At 40.5% G+C, this 13,848-nt stretch overlaps 2 protein-coding genes across 6 annotated transcripts in view; one reads left to right on the top strand and one right to left on the bottom strand.

Moving 5' to 3' along the window:
* SUN3 (Sad1 and UNC84 domain containing 3) overlaps nt 1–1,132 on the bottom strand; it is a 20,491-nt gene extending 19,359 nt beyond the window's left edge. Inside the window, exon 1 of the mRNA XM_048839231.2 lies at nt 1,057–1,132. The gene's annotated coding sequence lies outside the window, so the exon portion shown is untranslated. The remainder of the gene's footprint in view (nt 1–1,056) is intronic.
* The window catches only part of C2H7orf57 (chromosome 2 C7orf57 homolog), a 26,946-nt gene continuing 14,203 nt past the window's right edge, over nt 1,106–13,848 (top strand). The window contains exons 1-5 of one of the 5 annotated variants that reach the window (XM_048839227.2): nt 1,106–1,305; nt 1,931–1,994; nt 4,478–4,675; nt 5,839–5,947; nt 6,100–6,259. In XM_048839227.2, coding sequence (XP_048695184.2) covers nt 1,940–1,994; nt 4,478–4,675; nt 5,839–5,947; nt 6,100–6,259 — 522 coding nt within the window. In that variant the 5' untranslated portion in view covers nt 1,106–1,305; nt 1,931–1,939. The remainder of the gene's footprint in view (nt 1,306–1,930; nt 1,995–4,477; nt 4,676–5,838; nt 5,948–6,099; nt 6,260–13,848) is intronic. The other 4 variants (XM_075125578.1, XM_048839228.2, XM_048839229.2 and 1 more) reach the window with 4 other exon arrangements.

The following is a 13,848-nucleotide window of genomic DNA, read 5'->3' as shown; positions in this document are numbered from 1 at the left end:
GGAGCATGCAAATGAGGTGAAATAAGGTATTAATTATATTATTATTATTATTTATGACCCACAATTTTAATCATGAATTTAAAATAAGGTAATATCTAGTAATTATAAGTCTTCTTTGAAAGGAAACCTGTCCTTGTACTGCACTTGCCTTCAGGATAGAGTGAATCACATCATAATAAGAGGAGTCAACCTAGAATGTCCTTTGCCCTACTCAGTGCTGTTAAATATGTCACAGGCTGTTCTTGGTGATATCATAATGAACAAGCCAAGCATAAGGCCCCTGAGCTCAGCCTGGAAAGATGGGACATATGTTCAACATTCTTATTTCAAGAGACTCAACAAGTGAAAAAATATCATGGAGCTGAATCCTCCAACATTGTCTCCTGTGAAAGGCTGAACTCCTTTTATTCCCACTGGCATTTAGATTTTAGGACCAGAAGAAACCATTATTACCATCTCTGATACATATATCAAGAGGACTTCCCTGAATTCATTAATGAGCATTAAGGGCAGGAGCTCCCAAACTGAGGCCCATACATTTCTTACAATCTGTCAAGAGCAGGCAGATTACAGTCTCTTGTCTCCACTAGTTGTTTCTATAGGTACCCAGGTCCTTCATTGCAAACAAGAGTTTGCATGTCTGCAAAAGGAGAAAGTAGCCTGGCTGCCTCCAGTTGTAGTTGCTGCTATACAGGAAGAGAGGAAACAGGAGCCACCTTTAGACACCGTGGGAATCATCAGAAAAGTCAAAAATATTTTCCTGTTACTTTTCTAGGTGAGCATTTGCTACGGTTGCCAGAGGGGTGCTGTGCAATCAGAAAGGAGATGGAAGATGGTCTGGGCAATCAGTTACAGAGGGAATAACGGGAGCAGACCCCAAGAAAATGTGAAAGCCCCTGACTCAGGCCCCCAGCTCTGTCAGGCATGTCAATCCTGAGCGCTGGGCAGCACCGCACCTCCTGGACCAAAGGGCTGAGTGTCATTTGCACCCACAAGAGGGAAAGGTCCAGCATGGCGGGGGTCCTGCCGCGGGGCGGGTGCCCGTCACTCACTCACCCGCCCCTTGGCGCGCGCGGCGCTCGTAGCGGCTCGCGGGCCCGCCCGCGCCCCTTCCCTCTGGCCCCTGGAGTCCCGCCTCCGCCACGCGTGGCCCTGAAAGAGTCCCCGTTGCCATGGAAACGGGGATTGTTGTGGTTGTCGCGGAAGGCGGCGTGGTGCTGGGTCGGTTCCTTCCAGCGCGCGCGTGAGCCGGGTTCCAAGGGGACGTGCCCGCTCCCTCCCCCAGCCCCCCCCCCCGCACTCCCGGTAAGGGACCCCGAAAGCGGGGGGAGGGGAGGCGTGTCTGTCAAGGGGTAGGGGGGGTATCTGAGGGGGTGGGGGTGTCTGTCTGTCTGTCTGTCGGGGGTGGCGTGTCTGTGGGTACCAGGTTGGGCGCGGGTGGTGGGGGTGTGGGGGGGGGTGTCAAGCTGAGCCCTTTCCCTTGCTGGGGGTGGGGGCTTCCAGGCCACGTCCCACCATGCCCACGTGCTGCTTTAGTTCGGGGGACCCCGCCTGATGCTGATCATGGCCAGGCTGTTGTAGGGCACCAGGAGTCTAAGGAGCTCGGGGGTGGGGGTGGGGGGGGGGGGGGTTATTCACCATCTGGTTAAACAGGGGCAAATACAAGGGGATTTGGAGAGGCTCTAACCCCTCAAAAAGAACAACAAATCAGGAACCACTGAGCCTGGAACAGAAGTTTGTTTATCTCACTTAATTAAAAGTGGACAGACTTAATTTTGGTACAAAGCTACTAATTGAAGCGATATCCAACAGCTGCTGTTTTATTATTTTTTAACTTTAGCCCTGCCTCAATAAAAAAAAAAAAGTTGTCTACACTCCTATATATATTTTTTTTGCTATTTTTTCCTTTTTTGTCCCTTCCTTCATATAGGCTTGAGGAATGAGGAATATGAGTAAAGAGCCCTCTGGACCCCCCAACCGATACGCTTCTTGTGGCAAGTATACTGTTTGCTCTCTGTATGTAAATGTACATTTTGACATGTCTCAGGTGTGAAAAATGAAATGAAGCCTTTGCTTCCTAAGAAGGAAGCCTTCACATATACTACCTACTATATCAGCATTTTATGCTGCGGGGAACATGCACAATACCATAATGCTTGATATATTTTGGAGGGAAGGATGAGGCTGATAGTGGAATTTCCTTTGCGTTCTTTCTGTCTTGGTCACACAAGATATTCAAGACAGGAATCTGAGATGCTCTTCAACCCCACCAATGTGAGGAAACCACCATTTCCCATTTTGGCCTTCTTCTGTTTTCCTTGTTTGGAACACCCCCCTCTCTTGCTTCAAGGCAGAAGCTAATGCCACACTATAATCCAGCTAGTTAGATGCACTTTACCAAGTGACTTTATCTGCCCCTAGGCATCATGACATCATATCCAGGACATGCCTGAGTACTGGCCTAAAGACCCAAGGTTGTTCCTAAACTTGAGTTTTGCATACTGTAGTACCCAGCAACAGCCAGCACTTTTCATGAAAACTAGTCAACTCAGATTTAAAAATAATTTTTTCTTATAAATAGCATTGTGAAAGAAGGAAGTAAACTTATTTTGATTAAGTTAACTAAATTTTTTTAATGTAGTAGTTTGTGTGAAATTTATAGTGATGGAATGTTATTTCTCGTGTAAATCAGTAATTTGTGTTTTCTGAGTTCTAGTTTATTAACAGAGTTTTAAGGATTTATGGGTGATTCCAAGGTACATAATGGGGTTATGCCCACCCACCCCCGTATGTCTTCTTGAAATTCTTCCTACAGATTTGAGCATGATTTTTATTTGCTGCTCCTGACTGAACCCTTTACTCTTTCCATACCAAGAGTTATTTTGTTGCTTTCTAAATCATGCAGATGTTCTGCTTCCTCAATGCTGCCTGAGAGAAACTCAACTGAGATAAAACCAGCTTTAAAATTTCACACTTTGTTTTATAAATCAGAACATAGGGTAGTCTGTTCAGTTGGGGTCACAGGTCCTTTTTACAGGAGGTTCCCAGAAGGTCTCAAACTGTTTCTGTTGCTAATGGGTAGGCCAGTGGCATTTTCCATTATAAACTAATTTTAAAGAGTTTGTAATTCAACTGTGAAAACTCTCACTGGGCTTAAAGTATTAAATACAAACACAACAAATATGTTTGAATAAGGTAGGGTTCCAAGTTGGTAGTTATCCAGCAAGTTAACTAGGATGAAAAGGTTCCTGATGGATGAAAACATCCCATTCCAGGTGGACCAATGAGTAAGTGTGGTGGAAAAAACCCCGCAAACAATCTAATGCTTCTTGCCTCTGCTACTAAGGAAAGCTCTTTTGTTTTTTAATTATCATGTATACACTTTTTCCATTGCCATTACATGGAATATATTAACTGATTTCAATGGAATATCTGTTTATAGAGAACCTGTTAACTTAAAAACCACAGTTCTCTCTGAAAATGTTTTACCTACACTTGCTATAAGTAACACCTCAGATTGTTATAATTTAAGGTGAGTAAATAAAAATCTTCTCTTTTGTTCTGTATATTTACTTTGTGCTTTGATAGCACAATCATGTGTATTCCATTTAACCATTTTTCCCACATAGTCAGCCGTCCATTTCCTTTATTTGTGTGGTCTTTCCTACAATAATCGGAGTGGAAATATTTGAAAAAAACAAAGGGAAAATGTGAGTGTAAAACTACAAAATTTGGGAGTCAGATTCAAGGGCAGATGTAGTACATCAAGCTACTCCGAGCTAACTTTTTGAAACTGACTTGAGTTCAGGTTGTCTTTTAAAATAGCATGTCAGCAGTATGCAGAGGTGTCCAGCAAATTACTTAACCTGACTGGTTCTAGTGCACTGAAATATTGCTCAGCCATGCAATGTTTGGAACTCATCTTAAATTAGAAGAAATTAGGTACGTTGTGAAAGCGGCTTACTCTCTAGGGCTCTGTTTAATTTAATCATTATATTTCTTCAGATTATATTTCAGTAGTTAACTTAAACAAGTAAAGAGCTGATCGCAGAAAAGTAGGAATGCATTTAAGTGTTTTTTGTTAATAGTTGAAGGAGGAAAGGTCACCAAAAAATTAATGCCTTCCACTGCTGTCTTTTTGCATTTTACTGATATTGGAATCCATTAACCTAGTTCTCTGAATGGGAAAGATAATAACATTGTATTGTAGGACAGTTGTAGTGACAATTTGAAACAACATTAAAGGCTTTTTAAACAAGGCTCTACAGTGGTATCACAGTTTTTATGTGATCACCTAGAAGTATCAAGTATTTCTTATTTTCTCCTTAGTGAGCATTTCATTTCTGTTACATCTTTCATAAAATAAAGTATGTTACTCTGTAGTTTAATGTGGACTTTGATTATTACATTTGCTCTTTGACACAGTAATGTTATCAGTAAATGTATAACCTAAATATTTTTTTCTTAATGATTATAGAATGGTACTACCATGTTCCACTGAAACGATCAGAGAAGTCTGTGAATTCAGAAATCCCAATCCCTCCACCATCTCAGATCCCAGGTCTGAGCAACCTCGGAGAGCATCACAATGAAATTACATTTGGGAGCCGCAGGAAATGGATCAAAGACACAGACTCAGAATATGTAAAGCTGGCAAAGCAAGGAGGCCGACCTGGTGAACCACAGTTCATTTTAGCATTGTTTGTGGTTTGGGGAGCTTAAAAATTTGACAACGATAACTGGAGACTATTCCAGCAATTTTAAAAGTGACACATTTGTGGGGAAACTATAGAAAGGGAAATGCTGTATGTTGTTGAAATATGTTGAATCCTCAAGAAAACAATGCAAAAATCTTTATCAGTAAATGTAATTGTTATAGTCTAATGTCACATTGCAATAACCCCAATACCTCATTGTTGGAGTCTTAACTGTTTTCTGCTCCAGCTTTTGCCCTTCCTTTATCTTTCGTGGCTAAAATATTATTGTTAGGCTAAAATCCATTGATTAGCTCTTAAAGTATATTCCATCTGATCCAGAATGTTTTTTCTATTCCTATTCAATTGAATTTAGAGCATTGCTAAACCTTTATGATAAAACCTGGGTATGTTAATGCTGATACATTCTAACTATAGTATAAATTATTTGGCAGGTTAGCTGCATTACCCAGGGATCTGAACAATTTCTTTTGTGTTTAACAGAGAAAACATCTACCTGGGTACCGAGCTTTGGAAGGTTTATTATAACTGTAAATATATACCTTTAGCATTGAAACTTGGGGGTGGGGGGGAATGGTCTAATCCCAAAAGGAAATTGTCATAAAATTGGAAAAAGTCTGTAAAGGTTTTATTAAAATTACTTTTCAGTTTTTGCAGTAAATGTTTTTTATTATTGTACATATATTTTGTTTTCAGTTAATTGAAGATGTGAAAAACTTAAATGGACATAGCTTTGCCACAGAGTTTCAATGATTTCCAGTCTGTAAAATGAGAAATATATCCACATGTATTATATAACTGTATGTCAAGATATGTAAAATGAGATGCTTGATATAATTGAAATACCGTATTGGAAATAATATTGGAAAAATGAATTGGCCAGACCTTCAAAACTACTGCCACTTGCTGGCCTTGTGGGTAATCACTGCTGGTGATTATCCTATTCGGATTAAAAAAGTAGTGAAAGTTCTGATTGTCCAAACTGAATCTCAGTAAGGGCTACAAATAGAAATATTTTTTATAAAAATTTTAGTAAAAGATAAACAGCAACATAAAAATATTCATTTATAACTGTGGAAAATACTACAGCATTAATGTATCTGTCTTTTTTTTTTAACTTAAGATTTGTTGAAACATTTTACACCTAGTACAAGAAAAACATCCCCAGTAGCTTATGCTGCACCTGACTGGTATACACACCACAGTAAACCTCCAACAGATGATGAATCTAAGTAAGTATGCTATGATTCCATGGAGGCTATGTAACTTTTTATAACCTACTGTATTTTCCTTTTGTTAGTCTGTTAAGTTTTAGGCTTTGAATTAATACTTTTGCAACAGAGAAATAATATAGGAAAAATAATTGTGAAATCTTGGTCTACAGAGCCCATGTTTCCTCAATGCCTGACTACATGGTTCATGAAGAGTTTAAGTCTGATCAGCTCAATGGTAACTATGAAACAAAAAGAGGGCCTTTTGATTTTGATATAAAAAGTATTTGGCAGAGGGATGCTGAGGACAAGGAGAACAAAGAGAAAAAAAAGGTACGATTTAAAGACTTTCTTCTTGGTGTAAAGCTTCTGAAAAATCTAGGTTTTTTTTTTTCTTACTTAAGGGGAATGGCAATGCATTAGAACAACACATTTTTGTACTGAAGTTACAGAAGTGATTTAAAATACATAGTTCTGTCATGAAGTGTTCTTGTTTCAGCATACTGTACCAGGAATATATTTTCCAATCACATTGTATATTTCGTGTACTGCAAAGTTGATTAAAGTGAAATATTCTCTAATCATCTCTCATAATAGTGTTTATTTTCTATTCACTCTCTGCCAATATGGGCCTTACTCCAGATCTTTTCTTGTTAGACACAGGTGAATGTTCAGGTGTACTATTTGGGTTTTGTTTAGTTTAATTGAGGAAATACTCTGAAAAGTGCTGTGGTACCAGTTCTGGAAACAGATAGCCTCCATTTATCCACAAAATAGATACAGCACAAGCAGTCATTACTGCAATTTTTCACACATTATCCTTCTAGTTTGGATTGATCTTGACCTGGCTGAAACCATCTGTGATGGCAGTTAAAGCCTAACTTTTTTTTTTATGTGTTCACTAATTTTGGGTGATCAATTTTTTTCATGCTTTGTTTCGGACACCTGGGACCTGATTTTCAAAGGTGCTGAACACCAACACTTCTCTTCAAGTCAAAGGGGGTACTTCTGAAAATCAGGCTCTAGGTATTTCAAGTTGTAAACCTAAGTCACTTGTGAAAATTTGGGCGAAATTCCCTTGGATTGTGCTGAAAGTGCTAGTTAGTGAAGTTGGGAATTGGGGCTCCTGTAATGATGTTTGTCCATACAGAATTGGGCAGGGAACATCTTGCCAGTCCACATAAGCAATCAAATGCTTGTCAGGTGATTACATTGTAATTTAGATAATAATTAGATAATAATTTAGAGACATGAAGTTTATTTCCTGAACTATCCAGTCCCCAAGAAGACTTAAATAGCCAATACTTAAAATAGAAGCTTTAGCTCCCAAGGAAGCCTCCTGGTTAAATTTCAAGGTGATGTAAACAAGGGAGGAAGCTTTTTCTTTTTTAAAAGGATGAAAACAGGATGGTGTAAGATAAAACAGGTCCCCTGATCCTCCTGCTTATGCCCCCTCTATTGTCAACATATCTGGGGCCAAGTTTATTCCTGGGGTGAGCAGGCATAACAAGTTAACTCCAAAGGGAGTTCGGCCTATTTTTACCAAGGCCAGAATTTGGTCCACAGCATGCCAAGTCAGTAACTTATATTCAAGTTGTAGCTCCACTGAATCTGAAATTGGAATACATTACACTATGCTACTTAGACCTGCTTTCTAATCTGTGGAGGGCCAACATGCAATTTATGCCACCATTTTCACCACTGCTGAATTTGACCCAAAAATGCTAAATCTAAAAACTAACTCCCATAGGCTAAATGCCCTAAGATATCTAAGATGATCTCTGACCACTTAACTCTTTCTAGTTTAAATTTTATTTTGCTTCCTACCTGATTGTCCTCCCTAGAGCCCTTGGTTCATGCATTTGTCATTCCAGCTTTCTCCTTCCGGATTTTTCTGCTTTAAGTACCTTGATGAATTAGGCCCTAAAGAGGAGGGCAAGCACATATCTGACTTCTATGATAAGTTGGAAGAATGTGTTTCTGAGGGGTTACACAATCCAAACAGGTTTCAGAGTAACAGCCGTGTTAGTCTGTATTCGCAAAAAGAAAAGGAGGACTTGTGGCACCTTAGAGACTAACCTTGCATAATGACTTAGCCACTCCCAGTCTCTATTTAAGCCTAAATTAATAGTATCCAATTTGCAAATGAATTCCAGTTCAGCAGTTTCTCGCTGGAGTCTGGATTTGAAGTTTTTTTGTTGTAAGATAGCGACCTTCATGTCTGTGATTGCGTGACCACAGAGATTGAAGTGTTCTCCGACTGGTTTATGAATGTTATAATTCTTGACATCTGATTTGTGTCCATTTATTCTTTTACGTAGAGACTGTCCAGTTTGACCAATGTAAATGGCAGAGGGGCATTGCTGGCACATGATGGCATATATCACATTGGTGGATGTGCAGGTGAATGAGCCTCTGATAGTGCGGCTGATGTTATTAGGCCCTGTGATGGTGTCCCCTGAATAGATATGTGGGCACAGTTGGCAACGGGCTTTGTTGCAAGGATAGGTTCCTGGGTTAGTGGTTCTGTTGTGTGGTATGTGGTTGCTGGTGAGTATTCGCTTCAGGTTGGGGGGCTGTCTGTAGGCAAGGACTGGCCTGTCTCCCAAGATCTGTGAGAGTGTTGGGTCATCCTTTAGGATAGGTTGTAGATCCTTAATAATGCGTTGGAGGGGTTTTAGTTGGGGGCTGAAGGTGACGGCTAGTGGCGTTCTGTTATTTTCTTTGTGTGTGTGTGTGTTCACCCGGGGCGGGGGGGGGGGGGGGTGTGTGTGTGAGAAAGCCTGGATTTGTGCTGGAAATGGCCCACCTTGATTATCATACACATTGTGAAGAGAGTGGTCACGTTGGATGGGCTATTACCAGCAGGAGAGTGAGTTTGGGGGGGGGGGGGGAGGGTGAGAAAACCTGGATTTGTGCTGGAAATGGCCCAACTTGATGATCATTTTAGATAAGCTATTACCAGCAGGACAGTGGGGTGGGAGGAGGTATTGTTTCATGGTCTCTGTGTGTATATAATGTCTTCTGCAGTTTCCACGGTATGCATCCGATGAAGTGAGCTGTAGCTCACGAAAGCTCATGCTCAAATAAATTGGTTAGTCTCTAAAGTGCCACAAGTACTCCTTTTCTTTTTACAATCCAAACACTACTCGTATAGGTTGGGGAAATGGTCTGCCTTTACTGAAGAAAATGTCTTGGCTGGGGAAGATTCAAGAGTTTTTTCTCTGCTTGTTCATGAATCTTTTCTGGTTGCAGTTATGAAGAATTTTCCATTTAACATGAAATATCATGGCATGCCCCACTTTCATAGCAACTTTTACCTCTTTGCCCGCCTCTCATAAGGATTTTCTATCTTGTTATTGTTTAAGAATGCCCTCCTACCAAATATTTTCTCCTTCCTACAGATTCTTCTAGTAAATAAAATGGAGAGAGCATCATGAAATAATTTTTATTCTACTTTCTTGGCCTTGCAATCCAATCCATATAGTTGAACTTTTACAAATGGTTCTTAATGCTGTTTAAACGAATTTCCAATAAGTCTTCCATTTCCTTATTTTATGGTGATGCTTTCGATAATTTGTAGTTAGCTGCTAGGGTAGAGCTAAGGTTCTGCAGAAACAGGACAATCTTTGGTTTAAAAATTTGAAAGCAAAGTGCCATTTTAAAGTTCAGAATCATTAGGCACAATTCTTTAGGGTACAAAAGTTGTTTGCTGCAGTCATAGAAAGAAACCCTTAAGAGCAAGTGCAAAAACATTTTACCCCTGAGGTTTCCTGTTCCCTTCTGGGCTCTACTGCTGATTCTTCAACCTTTTGTGTCTCTATCTTTTGAATTGTGAGAAACTCTTATTCCTGATATTGAAAGATGGGTTTCTGACAGTTGCCATGTCCAGGAAAACTGGGGCCTGGGAGATCTTTTCTTTAACCTTCATCCCCCCTCACTTAAATGTTAAGGACAGTATTACACTGTTGAACACAATTTTTGGCAAGAAGCTTGAAGCTCAAGTTCCATGTCAATCATACAATTGTACAATTTGCAATTTTTTTCAAAAGCCATATTCTAAGGTGGTTCTTGGTACTTTTAAGACTCAAAACATTTAAGTGAACAAAGCTCAGTCCTTAAAGATTTCAGCTCTCTCTTCACTGGTGCTATGCTCACCTATATGTGTCACTAGGACATCTGGAGGCATGTGATGTGAATTAATATGAATTGTCACAGCAAATGAATATGAATGGTCACTGGTCCAGGAAAAGAGTGAGAGAATGACTCTATAGCTTGGTGGTTAGAGCACTTTCATAGGCTGTGGATGACTCAAGTCCCTGCTCTAATGACTACTCATACAAAGTGGAACAGCTTCAACAGGAGAGACTGAGAAAACTCTACACTAGAATATCCCATAGTCCACTGGTTAGAGTGTACTCCTGCAGTGGGGTAGACCCCAGTTAAAATTCCTGCTCCATATAAGGCAGAGGAAGAGTGCCACAGGGTGTCCGGTTGCGTGCCACAATAAGGCGTTATGAATTAAGTGTCTAGAGTAGGTACTGCTGTCCTAATCTACAAAGCAGGGCATTGCAGCCTACTGGCCAGAGTCCATGCTCTTGCTCTTGGGGCAGCATGGCATAACGGCCAAAGTCCCTAAGCAGTGCCCACACCCTGTGGTAGGTGTGGGGTGGGGTAGAGGGACCCAGGCCCACCTTTCTCCACAGGGTCTCAACCCAGGGCCCTGTGAAATCGGTGGTCTGCAGTTTGGCTCAGTTTCCTATTTTAACAATCATGTTTCCTAGGTCACTTCCTACCTTTGGTTCCTGCTCTGTCAGTTCTCCTGGGGACCTTGGCTTTCTGGCTCGCTTTCATCCTCCAGGGTCAATGGGGTTTGCACTGTTGATCTCACTGGTTCGGCCTTCGCAGTCTGTAGCTCCAGTAACTCCCTGGCAGGAGCTGGCAGCGTACATCCACTCTTCTCCTCAGTCAGCCCAAGCTGAGCTGGGTCACTCCCTTTTCTATCCTGTCTTCAGGTTGAGCCTGCCCAGCAGGAGCGAGGGGGCATTGCCTCTTCATCCCACAATGTGCAGTTAGCCCCAGCTGGGTCAGTGCGGGGTAGATACACCCCATCACAAGGGGAATTGAACCTGTGTCTCCCACACAGCCCAGGTGAGTGTTCTAACCACTGGGGTAACCTTTATAAGGAGGTTTCCTCTTTTTTTTTCTTCTTCATTTCATCCATTTGCTTCAAATTTGCAAATAGTTTTAGGTCAACTGAAACTGCATATTTTAGCAAATCAGCTATTCATCCAAAAAATTTCGGACAGCTCTAATCCTGAATGCTGTATGGAGCTTCAAAATGCCTCCAAAAGGTGATCCTGATTCAAACATAGAAGCAGGCCACCACATTCTATATTGGAGAAGGGCACTAGGAAGTGTGAGACTCGGGGCTTCTTGTATCCAGAAGCCTTGCAGGTGGAAATGCATTCTGTCTCAAGACAATCCTGGTTGTCATACGCATAGCAGAGCAGAATAATATGATCACAAACATACTGAGTCAAACAATGACAGATCTTCATGAGTGGTCTCTGTATCACTGTGTGGGGGAGGGTGGAGGGGGGGGGTCAGACCTTTCAGTGGGCTACACTGAAGGTGAATCTCTTCACCATTTACTGGAACAAGAAGTTACATTATGAATGACACCAAGAAAAGACCACATTAGCAAGTGACAACTCCATCCCCTGGGGTGAGAAGCTCCTTTATGCCTTCCACCTGATCCAATTTGTAACAAAGCTAATGGCAGACCTTAGACGAGACTATGTTTTATCTTGCGTTTCCTGGTGATTCAGACAAATAAGGTGCTCAGCTCTGCTGCAGATGGCCAAATTCAGTCCAATAAAGCTGAGAGTCTGGCCTCAGATAATCACTTATAACGGGGACACCTTGTTCCATCCCATTTCCAGACCCCCTCTCTCTCTAACTTGGTAGCTCCTGTCATGATAGAGATCTGTAGGCAAGGTGTCTACAGGCAGGTGGCTTGTGTTCTCTTGACCCCTAAAGTAATTTACATAGAAGAATTTCTTACATGGAACTTCATTTTTCTGGTGGCAGTGACCTCAGCTCATAGATTAAATAAACTTCTGGCTGTAGTGACTGAACTGCCTTATGCCAAATTTCATAAGGGCATGGTACTGCTACAGACTCATTTTCATTTCCTCTCCAATGTGATATTGGAGTTCCACCTTACCTAGCATATTGTCCTGCCAATATTCTTCAAGTTCTGTGTGATTGCATTTCTCATTACTATGACCTGACTGACATGAAGCTAAACCATGTCAATACTCTATCCAAGATAAGATGACCACCACTGCTTACCTCAGGAATGTTTCCATCACAGACATATATGTAGCAGCTACATGGTGATCTCTGTGCATACTTACATATAATTATTGCTTGTATTCTGGTTTCAAGAAGGAATTCAGTTTCAACAGAACCCTAGAACTTGTTCACAAATAGAGGTGGCCAAACTTCCTCACCCATCCCCAAATATTTTTGTTTCTTATTTTCAGTTAGCCAACTTTTATATCAACTTTCTTGACTAGTCATTCATTCTAAAGATTTGAATTATGTCTGATGTTATTTATTGAGAGGTAGCCTTCTATATGTATTTATTTTAAAAAATTATACTTTCCTAGGTCATATTATAGGCATTGGCCTTATCGTGGCAGCTGTATTATTTTTCTATGGGGCAGACATCCCTCAAATTTTTACTATTCAGGAGTGAGAATCCTGTATAGATTATATTTTTAAAGAAAAAAATACTTACCTTTATAATTCTTTTTTTCTCAGAAGATATGCTGTAGGATTCTCTATCACCTACTTCTATTCAGAGTTTACCGATTATCTTTTGAGATGTCTTTCACTTTGTACCTTTTCTTTCATTTTTATTTAATGCTTTTTTATCATGTTAATCATCTTGTTCTGGTTTACTGCTAGTAGGAGCTTCACATCTTATGCAATCAGAACTAAGTGAACTATTTGGAGAGGAGGATTTGGACTTGAGTGGAGTTGATGCATGATAACCAGTTAAGGCCTGAAACATTCTCAGCCCTGCTACTACTGCCTTTAATGGTCAAAAGCCTAAGAGCTAGCAGAGTTCCACTAATCTTATTGTAAGAGGCTAAGACCCACTTTGAGAATGTTTCAAAGTGGTATTTTTGGAGAAGCAGAATTACAAAAATATATATTTTTCCTGTCTCTGAGATAGCTAGGCCCTGGGACTTCAAGGGCTTTAAAGATACCCAACCACCATCTTTAATTGCACCCGGATGAAAGTTGAAAATCAGTGCATGGAACACTGGTATTAGATGTTCACATGGATTTTGCCTCTTAAAAGAGGAATAGCTAGCTATGATATACTGATGGTTTCAAGTAGTTATTAACAGTAACCCTAAGTATATCACATTACCTTAGTCCAACATGAAAATAACCAAAACATGTATTGTAGCGATGAGGCCTATATCAGAGAAGCTGCAATGAAGGATCCAATAAGACCTGGAAACTGTGAACCATTTAGAAATAGTCTGAACATTACCCGTTCATTGGAAGGAGCAGTCGTAATATCCATCAGCGTTTCAATATGTTTCTCTGCCACCAGCATCTTTTCAATTTTATTTAGATTTCATATTATAAATTGAATTAAACCAGCTAGATTTCATCCATGATGACCTCACATTGATTAGGCATGAGGAATGCTAAGAAATCATGGAATCAAAGTTTAAAGGAAAGAGATGCTGAACAGAGTATGAACAGCGTACTGATGATTAACACATTATTAATTATTTTCATTACAGTAGCACCCAACTGTCCCAATCAAAATTGGAGTCCTGTTATTCTAGGCACTGTGTGGGCACATAGAAAGACACACATCTTGTCCCAAA

Source organism: Caretta caretta, chromosome 2 (genome assembly GCF_965140235.1).
Source record: "Caretta caretta isolate rCarCar2 chromosome 2, rCarCar1.hap1, whole genome shotgun sequence".
Taxonomy (NCBI): domain Eukaryota; kingdom Metazoa; phylum Chordata; order Testudines; family Cheloniidae; genus Caretta; species Caretta caretta.
Note: the sequence above shows the minus strand (reverse complement) of the source record. Positions and strands in the feature narration are given on the sequence as shown.